This window comes from Centruroides sculpturatus, unplaced genomic scaffold (genome assembly GCF_000671375.1).
Source record: "Centruroides sculpturatus isolate CEXI.00-Female unplaced genomic scaffold, Cexi_2.0 scaffold86, whole genome shotgun sequence".
NCBI classification, from domain to species: Eukaryota; Metazoa; Arthropoda; class Arachnida; order Scorpiones; family Buthidae; genus Centruroides; species Centruroides sculpturatus.
Genome location: NW_019384475.1, coordinates 758355 through 778639, shown reverse-complemented (window position 1 = coordinate 778639; position 20285 = coordinate 758355). Strand labels below are relative to the sequence as shown.

Below are 20285 nucleotides of genomic sequence, written 5' to 3'. Positions count from 1 at the left end.
ATAACAAAGATTGGATTTTCTTATATATATATATTTTTTTATAAAAAAAAATATATATATATATATATGTATATATTAAACATTTTTTAAAAGTCTATTTCTTTAAACCTTTCCAACATTTTCAAATGTGCTTTTTAAAATGCCAATGCAATATTGAAAAAAAAAAAGGATAACAGTCGATTATTTTAATGCTTAAAAACGGAAAAAATTCGACTATCTAAATAAAAATATATACTGTATATCTAGATTCTAGCATTCGATATTTGAAAAAATGTACGATGAAATTTAGATATTTTCTTCAGATAAATATAGTTTTACAATGATTTACTGAAGAACCATTTCCTGAAGTAAGGTTAAATGATTCATTCGGAACCGGATAATCGATATATCAATAATTTCTGAAATCTTTTTGCGAAATATCTGTTATTTATTTTTGTAAATATATAACTTAATAACAGTTTCGTAACTGTTTTCATTCAAGAAATATTTCAAAAATTTTCAAATAACAATTTAAGATTTTATATATTACGTATATCAAAGTTTTAATATTTCAAAAAATATTCAAAATATTTATATTTCTTCATGAAAATTTTATTGTAAAATTCTTTTAGTGTTTGAATATTTTACGATATACGTGGTGTCACAAAAGTCGGTTAACCTACTGTAAAGACTAAATTGCTGTCTTATTCAAATATTACTTGCAGACTAAAAACAAGAAAAAGTAAACTATTCAAAACATAATTTGCATATTGAACAAGAAAGATATAACTTTTTAAAAAATAGATCTTTCGAGCGATTTACACTATTAATTGACTTGTGAGCTTACTGTATATTTATTAAATTATTGATAATTAGGCTAATTTTAGATATATAGAGAAATTTGCTGTACAGGATTTTATATATCATACTTTATACGGTTGATCTAAAGTCAGTTAACCATTATAATAAAAGCTAAATTATTGTCTTATTCAAATCCTTTATTAATCACAAGCTTTAAAAAAATTGTTTAAAAATCTTTTGATGGTTTATTTCGGCTAATGGTTAACCGGCTTTTGGACCATCCTACATATTTATTAAATTTATTTATTTTATATATTTTTAAAATATAAATTATAAGTTACTTCTTAAAGTAATAATATAAATTTCTTTGCTTTTAAATTTGTGATTTTTACTGTATTTATAAACAAAGTTTGAGTTGTTTGTAATTTACATTTTATTCTAATATAATTATTATCATTGAAAAATTTATAAAGTTTTTATGTTTAGAAGAATGAGCGAATGCCTTGAAATTCTCTAAAAATCAACATTGCATGAATCTAAAAATATAAAAGAAATTTTAAATATATGGAAATACATATTTTATTATTCAATTTATAATTCAGATAAAATATTATTTTTGAAAATAAAAAGTTGTGAAATGATCATTCAAACATATTGCACATATCAGCTAGAAAAATTAACTTATTTAATTAAATAGATGTAAATATAATTTATCTTTTGTTATTTTATAAAACTTCTCAACTACATACACTTATTGAATATGAAGATAAACACAATCAATACGTTCTTAATGAACTGGAAATATGTTGTCTCAAGTGAATTAGCCGAAGAGTCCGAATTCAATTCCCCATTCTATTCCGAATCTCCTTAGATTTACAAAGGTAGATAACTTGAGAGTTTGTTTTTAAGGTATTTTGAGAAAAGAAAGACATGAAAAGTCTTTGTAAATGGTTAAGGTAACGGAGAGAATTTGTAAAAACGCGCATTGCATTGGTTTTAGAATATAAAAAATGTTTAAAATATATATAAATATATATTCTACATCCAATTTATAATTCAGAACTTCAGATAAAATAATATATTTGAAAGAAAAGTGTCGTAAAAAGGTCGTTACAAACATACTGCATCATGTTAAATCAAGTACTATATTCATCATTACTATAATATAGTAAACGAAGCGAGAGATTTAGAAAACATTTTACATAGATACAAACTCTACAGAATTACTTGTTCTACTCGATTATTTTTTAAATAGAAAATTTCAAACGTTTCTGACAATAAGTAACATTATATATTAGGCATCTGGAAATGATAACCTTAAATACTTTGANTTTAATTATTAAAATTAATTATTTGTTGGTATTTAATTTAAAATTGAGAAAAAAAAAAATATCCACAAATTTGATCCATCGGAATTTAGTTTATAAATCGAATTTTGTAAATCCTATTTATATAATTTTGACTAATTTCAAAGATACATTTTGTATGTTTTAAATTGATAACCTGTCTACAGCGTACTATTTTTACAAACAGATGTATGTACTGAGTAAATCTAAAAGTGCTTAGAATCAATGCAAGAATCCATTTGTAAAGTGATAAATCTTGATTTTCTCCGTTGTTTACTTCGAAAAAACGAAAATAAAATGTCGTATTTTATTACATTTTATCGTTACAAAAGTAAATAATTTTAAATTTATAACAAACGTTATCGTTCACTTTTGTCTTCGAAGATAAAATATGAATGAAATATCACCAATTTCTTTTTTCGTGATTATAATTTATGATATAAAATAATAAATAAAATTTTCGTGTTAATAGTTATCGATTAATGTAAACCCAAGTAAGAGCTACTGATGATGTATTTACTTAATATACAAAGTGGCCCAGAAGTCAGCTAACCATTGTAAAGCTTACTCAAATACTTTAATTTTTAATCACATTTTCATCATTTATTCGTCACGATTTATACTGACATGTAAATCTATAATTAAGACAATACAGTACTGCTAAATTTTGAGCCATCCTATATAACTTATATATATTTCTTTACTAGCCAGAGAATACAAGTAATAAAAATAAAAATGTTAAGAACAATAAAAGAGAAAACTAGAAGATACAGAATGGGGAATGAAAAGATTAGGATTAGCCTAAATGTAAGCAGTCTGATGGACAGGATGAGAAAGACACATTTGAAGTGGTTTGGACATATGAAAGACGCGAGCAGGACACAAAGAAAGCGCCACAGATAAAACAATTGTAGGCAATAGACCAAAAGGAAAAGACAAGAAGAGAGATGGAGGGATCAGATTAAAAGGACTAGAAGATAGTACATAAAGGAAGAATGTGGAAGATAGGAAAAAATAGAAGGACCAATATGACCCAATAAGATGAATAAGATGACCCAATAACGGAAGAATTATGATATATTTTATTAAAGTTTTAAATATAATGTCGGAAGAATTTTGAAGTACAGTATTATTAATTAAGTCATATTAGCAAAAAGCTTAAATTTGAAAATAAAAATATTTTTAAATCTATTTGATAAATAGCCAATTAAAAATAATAATAATAGAAGTAAAATAAAATGATTCTACGATTTTAAGTTTACATATTGAAAAGATGTTTTTTCTTTATTCATTTATTTTTTAAACTTTTGCCACCTTATGGTATTATGAAGAATTTTATTAATGTCTATCACAGGAACAGGTCCGAGCAAGTCGGATAACGAAATTTTCGTGAGTGATTTGATCCGGATGTAAGCGGGTCTCGCCAGAGAATGCCCTAGGATTTGCGAGGCCCTAGGCAAAATTTATTTTTGAGGACCATTAAAAGAGCGATAGAGGTAGAAGTTAGATCTATTTAGGTTACAATAATATGAACATTTTAAATATAGAAACAGGTAGTAGAACATACAATAAAGTAATAAAAATGTATACAATAGTTTTACAATGAATTTCAAAATTCAATAGGTGTATAGAAATTCATCTACAAAATTGATCTCCTGGTCTAGCAGTCCGAATTCATTAATACAGAAGAAAAGTCCACTTCTGTAGCAATATCTCTTTCAATGGACATGATCGAAAATAAAGAAAATTTTTCGACATTTGATCGGAGGTAGTTCTTCGAAAATGATCGTTCTGTAGATGCAACCAGTACACTCACATTTTAAATAATTACTAATTTGTTGATTTAACTATCAAAATACTACAAAATCTCCGTTGTCCTACGCGTTGCCTTTATGTAGGGCCCTCTCCGGTTCACGCACATCGGATCAATCATTCATGAAATCTTTGTGAATCCGATTCGAACTCGAAGTCGAATCCTCCAGACATCTTCGGGTTCAAGTTAGGATCGTTGTGTAGACTAACGCTTTTGTCCCTTCGACCACTCAGCCACTGAAGAGCTCTAAGAAGCCATCAAGAGAAGCAAGAAGCCTGCATCTCTTTATAAGCCTATAAACCTTTTTATAAGCCACTATATGTACCTATTAATATCGAAAATATATACTCATTTTTAGGTGGACAAATAATTTATTATTCTGAATAACATATAAAAAATTTAAGCTGTGATTAAAATAAATTCTTTGTCTATTTTCTTGTTCATTCCACCTAGTACTCTTCCTTTTACTATTTTGTTAACTTTTAATATGTTGTTTTCATACATCCAACTTTACATCACGATTATTTATTTAAATTAATCTTGTTATATAATAATCAACAGTTAATCATCTTGGCTGATTAAGTAAATATTTAAGAATATCCTTTACTAATGTACTCGAAGCGATCGATTGATATAGAACGAGAAAACTAATAATCTTCATTGCAATTAATATAATATTTAATTCTCCTCTTCAGAAAGACGTTTCATCCTATTAATTTAAATGATTTATATATTATTTTATTACGTTTTACATTAAATTAATCAATTGAATTAAGAAGCTTATGATAAGTTCCATATCAGATTCCTGTTATCTAACAAGCAGGCTTAATTATTGCATTTATTGTAAAAATTCACTCAGAAATATCTTAAAAGTATATATTGAGCTAAAAAGTAAGGAAAACTTACCTGGAGTCAATAAAATGACTGCTGCAACAATGAGTGCACACACAGCTACAATAACCAATAGAGCAATACCAATACCTCTCCAGTTCCTATCATCCGGTCCGGGTGATATTAAATCCTGTTAAATAATTATTATTATATCTGTATAATTAAAATTGATATTAGTGAAAAAGATATTAAAAATTCTAAAAAAGCAAATTATCTAAATTTATATAATTTAAATTAGTTTTTTTTAAAAATTGCTCAAAAAACATATTTTATTACAGATTTGTATAGAATTATATATATATAATATATGAAAATATGAGTTTTAAAAATAGGTTTTTAATAGTAAATGCACGAATGAAAATTATCTAAATAAATATATTTTTTAATTCATATATTAAATAGAGAATATGAAAATACATTTAAAAATGTTTAAAAAGTTGGCAAAAATAATTTCAATATTTTTATATTAAATGAAAGATAATATATAATCATAGTTCCCAAATTAAAATCATACTCCATTTCCCTAACTTTCTAATCCTAAATTTCCTCTAAAACGACTTTCAATTTTCTTCCCAACCTAAGTTTTTCAATACATGTCACAGCATATTTTTAATATTTATTTTTGTGAGTGGTAGGATGTTCAAGTTAGCTGCATATTTACTTAATCCCTGGCCTAATAATTTTTCTTCTTTCCCTCCACTCATCCCCATTATTATTACACTGCTTTCTAGTAATGAAGATATGATATTAATCGAAAATCGAAACTTGTAAAATAATTAGTTATTTTCTCATGCAAGATACTGTATGTAATATAATATTTTGAACATTTTTCAGGTTAAGAGGAATAATCGTTGATATATTTACACATATGACATAGTTAAACTAATGAATAAAACAACTTTATCAACATCTTGCTGTTAGAACTCCTGTTTAGGATTCAAGTTTACTCCAAGTAGATAACTCTCAATTTTTATATTTTGTGTTATGATAAATACAGCAGTTGGGTAATAAATATATGTTTCTCAGCAATAAGGTGTGTTGGATGTATCTAAGATAAATACAGCTTTGAATCTACTAGAAAGTAAGTTTAAACTTAACAATATAAATGAAAAAATAACGTATTTAACGTTTAATAAAATGACCGCAATCTACAGCAACGGTCACATAAAACTGTCAGTATAAGCATGTGCCATAATACATTGAAAATGTCATCTGTTATAGCGGGGCTTTAGCCTTGAATTATGTGTACAACACGAATTTATTGAGGAAGTTATGTGATAGGATCAAGTTCATTGAGACGATTTAACAAACGCGTTCCTATCATGTGACATTTTCAACATCTTCATGTTCATATAACTGAAGAGTTAAGACAAAGGGAGAGCCGAATGTAATAAATTTGAAACAGGCTAATTACTATGGTATGCCGAAGTGATCTTTCTGTGAGAAAGTAATGCAATAACACGTTTTATCCAAAAATTAACCAAAATTTAATCAATTTGTGACTTTCAATAAGAAAATAAAAATAACTGATTATAGCCTATTTCATTTAGAAATGCTTAATTTTATTGAGTTTCCTTAATTTTCTCTGATTTTCCAGAATTTGGGGATTCTAATTTATATGCTATTTACAGCAGCAATGCATTTTGTATTTTTCACATTACAGCCAAACTTTGACATATCGCTAATATAAAGAGAGATATTTTTGTAAAAAGTCAATAACTTTTTGTGAATCTTTATGAATACAGCCAAACCTTGATCTAAATACTGCCGTAACGGCAATGAATAATTGTAAACAGATCAGATATTAAAAAGAGAACACTTTAGTATCTGTGAATTACTAAACGTATTATTTTGCTTTGTAAACCATATTGTTATCACTAAATTATATGATTTTAAAATTCTCAAGTTCGAACTTGTATGCAGTTTACTATGTACAGTATAATTTTTATTATTTGAGGTACTTTGGTTTAGTGTGACACTCGATTTCATTCCAACAAATGATAGCGTTAAATGGACGTTTGACCGTAGATAACGAAACATTTCATAATTTACATATTATGTAAAGAAAATGCATTTTATAGTTTAATCATTATAGTTATAAAATGTATTTAAATTAATTTAAATTATAATTAAATTAAACTAATCTTTTAAGCTACCGTTAACGACCGTAATTTACTCTTCCCATAGAAGAAAAAATTTTTTTAAAAATTCCATATAATTTTTTCTTACTTTAAGATTAAGAATCTATTCACATTTCGATTTACTGATCAATTATCAGTAAATTGATCAGTAAATCGAAATATGAATAAATTCTTAAATATTCTTTGATGTGTTACTTGTTTAAATTTCAAGAGACAAGTAACAAGGGTGGAGATCCCATTACTTCTATAGAATAAGAAATCTGAAGTTTAAACTTTTCGAATTAGAATTCTCTCGAGATTAGTTATTGATTTCATCGTTTTTTTTAAAAAACATCAATAATATTTCAAAATATCTAACGAAAATATTATTTTATAGATTCTATATCGGAAAATTATACAAATGGTTGTACAGTACCTTTTGGTATCATCAACACAAAATTTAACATAATTCCCACGTCTGTAGAAAATAAAATGCTTAAAACTTTATTATAATTTATTTCATTTAAATTAGAGAAAACAAATCCTGAAAATTTTAAGATTTTCTTGAAGTTCTATAAGACTTTTAGTAATTTATTTTTAACCCGTTGAATGCCACAATAAGTTATGCGGTGTAGTGGCATTTAAGGGGTTCTTTAAATAGATTTTTCTGTACTTTGTAGCCATTTAAATTACTCGATTAAATAAAAATTTAATAAATAGTTATATTTTTAAAAAATATTTTTATATAATTTGATTTGTTAAAATTTATATTTTAGTTGAATTACAACCCTTTTAAACCCATGACAAACAAGATATTGTTGACATGATGGAAGTATTGAGAAAACCTCACGGAAAAAGGTCAAAACAAGAATTTAGAAAGAAAAAATTCTTGTTTTTGAACGTGAAAGGATCTATAAAAAAGGCGAATTTTATGTTAAGCTTCATTTTTTTATTGGTTATTTGAAGAAAGGCAAGACCTTTGACTGAGTGGATGAAAGCGCATTGATTCACTCGACGAATCCGATTTCTGTTAGTTTGAAGATATCGAAAGAAATTTTTCATGATACACAAGAGCAGGAAATCTTGATATCTTTTGATATTTTCGCATTTTATATCGAAATATTTAAATATACGAATATAAATATAAAAATTTAAAATTTATCTATCGATCCTGGTGAATAGTAGAAGAGCAATAACTTGAAGCATATTCTTATAATTTTATAATTAAAAGTAAGAATAAATATTATATTTTAAATATTTTATGATTTGTATTTATTTAATATTTATTATTTTAAAATTATTTATGTTAAAAGCTATTAAATAATAATGTAAATGTCTTGGCACAATGCAAGTTTCTGTCGAGAGAGATCGATAAAAAGTAAATAAATCAGTTTACACGTATCCGTAACAAGTAACAATTATACAGTAATTTGTAGCGTAAAACAAAAATATTCTATGCAAAAATCCTGCAGAGACTGTTGAATTTTATGAAATAATATCTCAAAAGGTCGAAAGATTAGTTGAAATTAGCATAACTAATTGCACCAAAATTGATTTATTCACTACAATCGGAACAATTGCTCTCCAGTGAGTTATTAATATCAAGTAAGAGCACTTTGAATTCGAAGAAAATATACTTGTGACTTGGCTACAAAATAGGCAATAAGTTATATAAATGGCGTTATCAAATTGAATTTGTTGAATTTGAACATAAGGCTACAAATATGTTCTTGCGAACATGTTTCTACATGACATTTATATATACTATTGAAGTGTATTTTTCATTTGTCTTTGCATGTTGCTAAATGTCACTAAAAATACATATTCTATATACAAGTGTTTGTATATTCTTACTATATATATATATATAGTATATATATATTGCTTCAGATAAATACTTTTATATAAGCTTTTAGGATAATATAGTTAACATTACCAACACAGTTTCCTTGCTACTAAACAAAGAAGTTCAGTAGCAAAGAAATTGTGTTACAAATTTACATAATGCTCATCAATGCTTTTATGAATATTTATTTATATGGGTTATATAAAGGAATACATATAAAGAAAAAGATAACGTAGAAATAAATAAAATTGGTGCAAAAAGTAGGCCTATATATTAAGCCAAAAGAAAGAGTAAATCAAGCAAAATGAAAACCTGTCTCATTAAAATTTTAACATTTAATTCATATAGAACTTCAAAAATTGAGATTTATAAATAATATGCAAAGATAGGTTCTCTCTCATAGGAGGTTGAGCAATTTAGTTTGCTTCTCACATTTACGAGAACTTCAAAAATATTTATTAAATTATTTCTTTCATTGTATTTTTTGTGCATCTAAAAACTATTTGTTTTTGTCGAATTTTATTACTTGTAAAGTTTAAAATAAATTTTTAATGCTGTTTTGTTGCTTTAAATGTACAGAGAGCTTCAAAATGTTAAGTGCTTTAGGCATCTCAATCTCTGAAAACTATATATAGGCCTATATATATGTATATTATGTAACTTAGTTTTACGTTTAATTTAAATTTAATTATATTAAATAATTAAAATTATCAAAACTTTCGTTAATTTTGAATCAACAACTTAAGTTAAACTAGCAATTACAGTATTTACTGTAACATCGTCACAATGCCGGGCTGCAAATTTTAATTTATTTAATTTAAAATGCTCTCCACCTCAAATTAGTAGTTGCTTGCCCCTGTACATCATACTTTTTCTTTAACAATATAGTCGTGCCAGTTGTCTATCTAATATCTTTCAGGGAAAAATTTTTGAATTGAAATAACATGATTTCTGGTTTGCATCAGAAGTTCATGTATAGTTAATAGGGACCTTTTGCTTCCAAGTTTTCTATATCTGCTCTCATCTTTCTTCTATCTAACTCTGTTCTTGAGATTAAGGAAAGACAGTGGACAGACTGTAGGAATTTATAGGTGTACAATTTTTTCAAATTGCAGCCTAGTTAGATAATGTGTGTTGTTGTGTTTTTAAAAATTCTATTAAACTCAGTACCACCTGCTCTAATTTGCAATAATTGAGGATGACTTGAAGAAAGCTTAAAATAATTCTGAAATGAAAAGTTTTTGATTTCTGTAAATAAGCAATATATTTATAATATTGGAAATATGTGCAATATAGAGTTTAATGGAATTTTTGAACACAATACATATTATCTTATATAAAGACAATATTAAAAGAGAAGGCTATGCTGCAGTTTTGTCTTTTTTTGCACAACTCAGTACTGAAGTGCTGTACATTGATACAAGGTCATACTCTTTGGAAGTGTCTCTTTCCTCTTATGCCAACATTGTAGAAGTGTAAAATTTATAGGAACTACCTTGTTCCTGCTGTCTGTTCAAACAGCAGGAACAAGGTAGTTCCTCTTTCCTGCCTGACAATCGCTTCTCAGTTTTTTTCAGCTGCTGATTTCATAGTACATCTTCTCTAGATTATTTTCTCTATCCCATTTTTCTTTCTAACTAGAGCTGGCACTTCACTTTTGTCCATCCGTATACAACACAAAGATAGCCCATCGATGGATCGAAAACATTAGCATTCCTTCAACTTTGCCCACTATTAAAGATGCATTGATTAATTCAACAAAATTATTAAAACAATAGTTTTAAATACAGTTTATATATTGGCTTGTTTATTCATTTTTTAAAAGAATGGAGTTTTGTGTCTTTATTATATTATTAAAATTATAAGTATTTCAATGATATTTTTACATTACTATCATTTGCAATATTTCTGTGTTGATTTCATGCTGTAAACTGCAGATCATAATTATATATTTTAAAATCTTTGTCATTTTGAAATTCTGTTTACAACTGTCAATATGTTATTTACTAAATATTTCTAATATTGATTTTAAATATTTATAATTAGTGATAAATACAAGGTGGCTCAAATCTTAGTTGACTGACATATTTAAGAATGGTTAAAAACCAATTTGAAATGGCNATAACAAAGATTGGATTTTCTTATATATATATATTTTTTTATAAAAAAAAATATATATATATATATATGTATATATTAAACATTTTTTAAAAGTCTATTTCTTTAAACCTTTCCAACATTTTCAAATGTGCTTTTTAAAATGCCAATGCAATATTGAAAAAAAAAAAGGATAACAGTCGATTATTTTAATGCTTAAAAACGGAAAAAATTCGACTATCTAAATAAAAATATATACTGTATATCTAGATTCTAGCATTCGATATTTGAAAAAATGTACGATGAAATTTAGATATTTTCTTCAGATAAATATAGTTTTACAATGATTTACTGAAGAACCATTTCCTGAAGTAAGGTTAAATGATTCATTCGGAACCGGATAATCGATATATCAATAATTTCTGAAATCTTTTTGCGAAATATCTGTTATTTATTTTTGTAAATATATAACTTAATAACAGTTTCGTAACTGTTTTCATTCAAGAAATATTTCAAAAATTTTCAAATAACAATTTAAGATTTTATATATTACGTATATCAAAGTTTTAATATTTCAAAAAATATTCAAAATATTTATATTTCTTCATGAAAATTTTATTGTAAAATTCTTTTAGTGTTTGAATATTTTACGATATACGTGGTGTCACAAAAGTCGGTTAACCTACTGTAAAGACTAAATTGCTGTCTTATTCAAATATTACTTGCAGACTAAAAACAAGAAAAAGTAAACTATTCAAAACATAATTTGCATATTGAACAAGAAAGATATAACTTTTTAAAAAATAGATCTTTCGAGCGATTTACACTATTAATTGACTTGTGAGCTTACTGTATATTTATTAAATTATTGATAATTAGGCTAATTTTAGATATATAGAGAAATTTGCTGTACAGGATTTTATATATCATACTTTATACGGTTGATCTAAAGTCAGTTAACCATTATAATAAAAGCTAAATTATTGTCTTATTCAAATCCTTTATTAATCACAAGCTTTAAAAAAATTGTTTAAAAATCTTTTGATGGTTTATTTCGGCTAATGGTTAACCGGCTTTTGGACCATCCTACATATTTATTAAATTTATTTATTTTATATATTTTTAAAATATAAATTATAAGTTACTTCTTAAAGTAATAATATAAATTTCTTTGCTTTTAAATTTGTGATTTTTACTGTATTTATAAACAAAGTTTGAGTTGTTTGTAATTTACATTTTATTCTAATATAATTATTATCATTGAAAAATTTATAAAGTTTTTATGTTTAGAAGAATGAGCGAATGCCTTGAAATTCTCTAAAAATCAACATTGCATGAATCTAAAAATATAAAAGAAATTTTAAATATATGGAAATACATATTTTATTATTCAATTTATAATTCAGATAAAATATTATTTTTGAAAATAAAAAGTTGTGAAATGATCATTCAAACATATTGCACATATCAGCTAGAAAAATTAACTTATTTAATTAAATAGATGTAAATATAATTTATCTTTTGTTATTTTATAAAACTTCTCAACTACATACACTTATTGAATATGAAGATAAACACAATCAATACGTTCTTAATGAACTGGAAATATGTTGTCTCAAGTGAATTAGCCGAAGAGTCCGAATTCAATTCCCCATTCTATTCCGAATCTCCTTAGATTTACAAAGGTAGATAACTTGAGAGTTTGTTTTTAAGGTATTTTGAGAAAAGAAAGACATGAAAAGTCTTTGTAAATGGTTAAGGTAACGGAGAGAATTTGTAAAAACGCGCATTGCATTGGTTTTAGAATATAAAAAATGTTTAAAATATATATAAATATATATTCTACATCCAATTTATAATTCAGAACTTCAGATAAAATAATATATTTGAAAGAAAAGTGTCGTAAAAAGGTCGTTACAAACATACTGCATCATGTTAAATCAAGTACTATATTCATCATTACTATAATATAGTAAACGAAGCGAGAGATTTAGAAAACATTTTACATAGATACAAACTCTACAGAATTACTTGTTCTACTCGATTATTTTTTAAATAGAAAATTTCAAACGTTTCTGACAATAAGTAACATTATATATTAGGCATCTGGAAATGATAACCTTAAATACTTTGATGATCAATTTATTCTAAAAATAGTAATTTCTTTTTAATTTTAAGAAATAAATTATTGTTGAAGAGTATTTATTTAGATTGATAAATGCTTTCTTATGAGTTTTAATAAATTATAAAGTTATTTAATTTTTTTAAATTTAGTCAAGTTTAGTTGATTAATGGATTTTTAACGATGAAGTCATTGAATAAATAACAAGTAATACGTGGAGGAAAACAAAATATATAAAATATAATATATATATGGGCATATTTTAAATGTGTTCTAATCTTTTCAATATATGATATACGATTTTTAAAGCTATAATCGCAATTTATAAACAGGGTCGGATTCACATATGAGAAAAATACCTTAAAGCTTAGGACCCACATCTAAAGCAGTAACCTCGTATCCTTTTAATTTAATATTTCATAGAATATCTATAAGATCCTCTTATAAATTATAACTTAGGACCTCAGTAAATTTAAATTTGACCTTGTTTATAAACACAATTTTGTGATAATGTGTTCGTGTTATTTGATAGTATAATTAAGATATTTTGCTTAATAAATGATTGGTTAAGATCTTTATTACCATATTAATAGTCGCAAAAATCATGCTCGTAACATTATGAAGTTTGAATATAATTAAGTTTTTAAGTTAGTTAAATTTTATATTCAAGAAAATTAACCAAAAGAATATTATTCAATCGGTAGATCGCGGTCTTTTCGAGATGTCCTAAATCTTATTCCAGAGTAAAGTGGTGATCTTTTTATTATTTTAAAGTAAGATCTGTGGCTAAACTAGTTGAAAAACACGAAACTTGAAAATGATATTTAAATTTGTCATCATGTAAATATCGATCAATATAGAAAGTATAACCATGCTTGAAAATTCTAAAATGATTATGCATATATTAAATCATTTTAATTTTACAATAAATCTAAGGAACATCATTATCTATTACATTTAGAGTAAATTAGATAAAAATATACTGAAAATAATCATAAATAATTGTCGTTTTATAGTATTCTAAGTTGAGTAATAAATATATCTAATATCCTAATGATAAAAATAAATCAATGTTTAAGCAAAAAATTAGCTGCTCTAGAATTACAGAAGTAAAATTTCACTTCCGAATGACATTTATATGGTTTCTATCAAGAAAATTAAACTTTTTTTTTATCAATGACGACGAAATAAGAGGAAAGAGACATATCGTGTGCCATATTAATAGATGAAAGCGAATATAATTTTCTTGATGGATCGTAACTATTTCTTTATTACAAGGTAGTTTCATTATTACACTATTTGAACTCACGTATAAAAATTTAAGCATTAAATCAAATATTAAAATTTTAAAAATAATACATAATTTAAACAATAATATTATTTAAATTATTACTTGATAAATTGCAAATAATTTAAATTTTTAGGGGTATTTTTGTATATTTTTGCAAATGTGGTCAAACTGTTTATTATTTCTGTAAAATATGATTAAAACTATAATTAAGTTTGTGCCATTTTAATAACGTGCAGAACAAAAAGAAAAAGTCAAAGTAATTAATTGCTTGAAAGCAATTTAAACAAAAGGTAATAAAAAAAATTGAAAATCAATTAAATTATTAAGATTGAAAGTGTGCAGAAAGTTACTTAAAATTATAATTTTAGTTTTCTTAATTTTATTTTACACTTTTTTTGTGAAGATTTTGAAATTCTAATAAAAAAATTTCATATTATATTTTGCTTAGGCCTATCTAAGATTAGCACAATGTTATCTTTTACCTTAGTATAATTATCATTTATAAGAAATTGTATCGATTATTATAATTATAACTTTATAGAAAGTTATTCAGAGTTATAATTTTCGAATTTTTCTTAATTTTATTTGAAAATTTTGAATGAAAATTTTAGAGCTCCGATCCAAGATTCGTACGAAATTTTGTTCAGATATTAGCACAGTTGGTCCAATATTATTAGCATCCTAATTTAATATGGCATTAATTTAATGATTTACTGTAATTTAATTTAATCGAATATTACTATTTTGATATAGTACAATATTACTTTAAACGGTATTTATTATAACTAAATTATCAGAAAGTTTTACTAAATTCGGTAGTAATTATCATAAAAATTTCAAGCATCCATTGCAACGTTTTACCAGACATTTCTCAAACCTTACGCACGAACGAAACCTTAACTTAAACAACTTTTTAAATTATTCAAAACAGCATTTAAAATAAGTAAAATTTTAAAATCATTTTACAAATTCAGGATATTTTTAGAATTAAATTAATTGATGTAACATAAGTTACAGAATATATAAAATAAATATTCCTTTCCCTATTAAGTTTTATATATTTTCTTCTGTATTAAATATTTTAAATTAATGCTTATTTTTCTTATTGTATAAGTCAATTTTCGTATATTGAATATTCAAAGAACTTTAAAAAAATAATTCCCTGCAGTATTATAATTAATTTGATTTTGATTCTAGAACTAACTCATAAATTTTGATTTCTGTAATATGAACACTCGCGGGAACAAAATAATATTAAAGAAGACTGTGATAAGAATTTAATATACTGAGTAAACTCATAAAAGAATAAAATTGAATTTCTTTGGCTTGAATCTTTGATTTTAAGAGAACATATGGCGCACATCAATGTTATTTGCAGAATAATTTTAAAGTAAATCTCCAAAATAACGAATTGAAAATAAATATATGTAGATATAATACATTTATATCGATAAATATGATAAATCTTATTCATAATTCACTAAAAGTTATTTTATTAAATGATTTTCTACCATTCGAAAAGCTATTTTTTCAACCTTTTATCAGTATAAACTCAGCAATATAACTTAAACGGGTTCGCGAACGTCTTGTTGGTAAATTAATTAACTTTATATGATGATAACATTAATAAATTAAATTAATGTGTTATTTTAAAATTCTTGGTATATTTTTAAATAAAAATGATTTTATTTTGCGGTAAAAACAAAGAATTTATTATAATTTAAAGTTTACATCGCAATTTTAATCGGAATAGACTTTTTAGATAAGCTTGAATAGCAGAAAACATGAAATCGAATCATGAGAAAATTAAATTTTTGGGTTGATTTTCCTTACAAATCGATTTTCTTCAATTGGACAGTTCCTGAGAATAGATCAAGATGGTCAATTGAGCATTTAATTGAATTTTCCATCTTTTCTTGAAGTTCGAGTTACCTCATTGTAGCACATTGTTTCTATTTTAAAATTGAAATTAATATAAATAAACATAAATAATTAATAAATGAGATACTGAAAATATTAGAACTTCATAAAATTTTATTATATTTAACATTTTTAAAGTATTTTCTTGTCTTAAAACTTTCAAATTTCAGCACTCAAGCTTAAGCATTTCTCATTTCTTTTAAAGTTAAACTGTATAAAAATTATCATTATTTTTAATTACTTAAATGTATTTTATGCTAAAAATAATCAAAATTATAGCAAAATTCTAGAATTATTTATTAAATTAAATCTTAAAACATATTCAATTTAAGAAAATTGATGCTCGTAATACTCTTTTAAACTTAACTGTTTCTGCAAGAACTGTTTGGAAGTTATATTTTTATATTGGATTTACCTGAAATAAATGATTCAATATTTTAAAAATTAAATAGTTCTTAAACTTTATTTTTTGGTAACTTTGCTTGAAAGATTAACTCCACTTTTCTGAAATTCTTTATGATATAAAATTTTTTAAAATGATTAAATTCTTCGAATAACTTTACACAAATGTAAAAAAAGTCTGTTTAATTAAAACAATTAGTTTTAATTAAATAGACGATGTCTTGCTTGTTATTAAAATATTTATTTGTAAAAAATTGCATTAAAAACAACTCAGAAAGTATTAACTTCTCAATCTATTTTCAAAAACAGTCTTTTCAAATGAATTAAGAGATCGCGATCTACCAGTCGGATAATGCTGTGTTAACATTTTTATTATATATTTTAAGTTACTTTAATTAAAAGATGAAAAATATGTCAACTTATAAGAAAAATTTCGCAATAAGTAAGTAAATTTACAAGTTAAAATCGTAAAATTGCCACGTATTAAATTATTTTCTTCAATATATTAAGTGAAAAATGAATTTAAAAATTTTGTTTAAAAAGATATAATATGCATTTATATTATGCTTTTTTTAATAGAAATAAATGTATGTATGTATGTATATATACATTAAAACTTCGTTCTATCGTTCCCAGATGTATCGCTTTCCGAAAATCATCGCTCAATTTTTTTTGGGATCCCTGAATAAATATTATTTAAACTATAAAAATTAAGCCTGCACCAATCGTTCCTCAGTTTATCGTTTTCCCGCATCTAGCAATTAAAATTTTTACTCCTGAAGTACAGTGCGTTAATCCTGGATTAATCGTTAATACGCAACGGTAATAGAAACAGCATGTGATGCAAGTAGCAATTTGGATTCTGTACAGTTGTACAGTACAACCTGCACACGTCTTACCTGCCAGACATGAGCTGCAGGGGGTGGAAAGGAATGGCGATGATCAAGCCGTTCACGAACCAGCGCCGAGTTTTACAAAAGCACTTCGTAAGTTCGAGCCCATGAGAGCGTTTTTGTATGCTCACGAAATCACCATAAGAAACCAAGCAAACATCGTAAATATTAAGTTTATTGTTCGGTTTGAAAAGGAAAACTGTTGCTAAAAAATGAAGATTAATCAATTTTTTTAAAAGCCTCATTGGATTTGGAAGTTTACTAAATACACATACAGGCAAATGAGACTTGTTTTTCGTTTTATGTAGGTCCTTGCATGTATTGTTTGACGTATTCATAGTTTTTTTTTTTCAAATCTCCTGACGAAAATGACGACTCGAGGTTTCTCTTTATATATTTTTTCTCCATATTAAATATACATTAATGAAAAGGTAGAAGCTCATCAGATAACACAGTATCGTTTATAATCTATGGCGTCGTATAAAACGACGTAACCACGAGAATTCAATCGATAACAAAGATTGGATTTTCTTAGATAACATCAACCGTTGTTTAAAAAAGAAATAACGTTTTAATAGTAATGGAATTTAAATAGTGTAACTTATTAATTCTCTCCAAATAATTCTTTATATTCTGTTATTAAAAAACATGAAATTTTTTAAACAAAATTACAACTTTTTACGTAAAAAATTAAATTTTTTTGCAAGTTATGCTCATGTTTCCGTTCAAAAATTATTTGTGTTTTATATATTATACAGGTTCAATCTTCTACTTACTTATAAAATGTAACTTTTACTATCTTTTTACTAAAACAATCAATTTTTTTAACGTCCTTATGTTTTCATTTTAAAATTATTTATTTATTTATTTGTTTGTTTTTATATGAGTTATATTTGTGCTAAAAGTTGAACCTTCTAAAACTATTACAAAACATAACTTTTACCATATTTTAATTATAAAATTTTAATTTTTTGTGGATCATCGTTAGGCCTATATTTCAAAATTTAAAATTATTTTTTATTTATTTTAAATATTATAAAGGTTATATAAATACTAAGTGTTCAGTAACTACTATCGATTTAACTTTTCGTATTTTTTTAATTAAAAATTCTTGTTTTTGCATTAAAATTATTTATGTTTTTTAAATTATTTTCTGTGTTATAAGGGTTAGAAATATATGCCAAAGTTCATCTTCTACAACTATTACTAAATGTAACTGTTATGAATTGTATCGAACGAACCATTAATTTCAACAGTTTAAAGATAAATATCCTACCATTGGAGCAATAAATTTATTCTCTCTTTCCCTCTCTTTTGTAATTTTATCAAGGGAACTGTTTAAATTTTCTTTTATTTTTATTTCTTTTTTTTTTATTGATATTGCAATCTTATCCAATTGAAGAACTTGGAACCAACTATTAATTTTACTGAAAAGTACCATTACAAATGTGCATAGTTTATAGATAATGATTAAAAAAATAACTTTGTAATTATTTGAACTTTAAAAAAATATATCTCAGAAAATAAAATTTTTATTAATTAGCTTTAAAATACCCTTAAATTATTGATTATAACATAAAACCTTCTTATAAAACATTAAGATGAGAATGTAATAAAAAAGCTTAAAATCTTATAAGCTCAAATATAATTAATTATTTAAAATTTTCTATGTTAATTAATAATTTATAATTTTAAATATGTTAAAATATTTAAAAATGACAAAAAATTAGATTAAAATACATTAAATGGATCTATTTTAAAGTTTGAAATTTTACCTACAAACAAAGAAAATTAAGCAAATAACATACTTAAACTACAGAAGAATACAACTGTAGAAGATTATCAAATTTTAAAAGTTTATTTCGAGAATGGAATTATCTCTACAGCTGGATTTTTAAATCATCAAGAAAAAAATTTATGTTAGGAATATTATGAGCTGAACGTTAGATATCTTACAATATGTGCAGAACTTTCTCTCGTTTACAAACTTTAATTTTAAGTTTCTAAATTAAGATAAATGTTGCTTAAAGTATTTTATTATTAATTTTTTTAAACTGCGTTTAAAAGAGATTAAAATTTCAATCCAATCCTATAAAAATCCATATTTATTGAACGTTGTTTTATGGTGGAAATTCCTAAACTAATGGTTCAAACTCAACAAAAGTCGACGAACGTTTAGAAAATAATATAAATCCCACGTTTTATCTGTTCCTCAAATTGATTTATTGAAAGTTATATAGACTTGCAACATTAAATATAACGATAATTATATTACGTTATACTTTATATTAAATTGTTTAACATTTTTCCTTTTTTTTTCTGTACCAGAAAATTGTTTTTATAAAAATAATGAAAAAATATTAAATTAAGAAAAAATTTACGAATTATTGTTAAATATAAATTTAACTTGATAAGTTTCCTTAAATGGTAAGATTTTCAATATAATTTATCTTATTTATCTAATATTTATATATATTAAAAAATTGAGATTTTATACTCATAATATACTGTGGATGGAATAATGTTAACAATTCAGTTATTAAACTTAATTTTTTAATGTAATGATAAACTAAAGATTATTGTTTATGAGAAACATTAAAAATTTAATATAATTATTCTACATAAAAGTAAACTTTTTACTGGATAAAAGTCATTTTAAATGTAAAAGTAAAATGATTTTACATTTCAAACAGAATGCAATTTAAAAAATATTAAAAATATGATAAAAATTACTTTAAAAAATTATTATTTAATATTTTATAAG

General features: G+C 24.4%; 1 protein-coding gene across 1 annotated transcript in view; it reads right to left on the bottom strand.

Moving 5' to 3' along the window:
- The window catches only part of LOC111621289 (inactive dipeptidyl peptidase 10-like), a 97889-nt gene that overhangs the window by 60106 nt on the left and 17498 nt on the right, over positions 1–20285 (bottom strand). The window contains exon 2 of the mRNA XM_023363375.1: positions 4846–4960. Coding sequence (XP_023219143.1) covers positions 4846–4960 — 115 coding nt within the window. The remainder of the gene's footprint in view (positions 1–4845; positions 4961–20285) is intronic.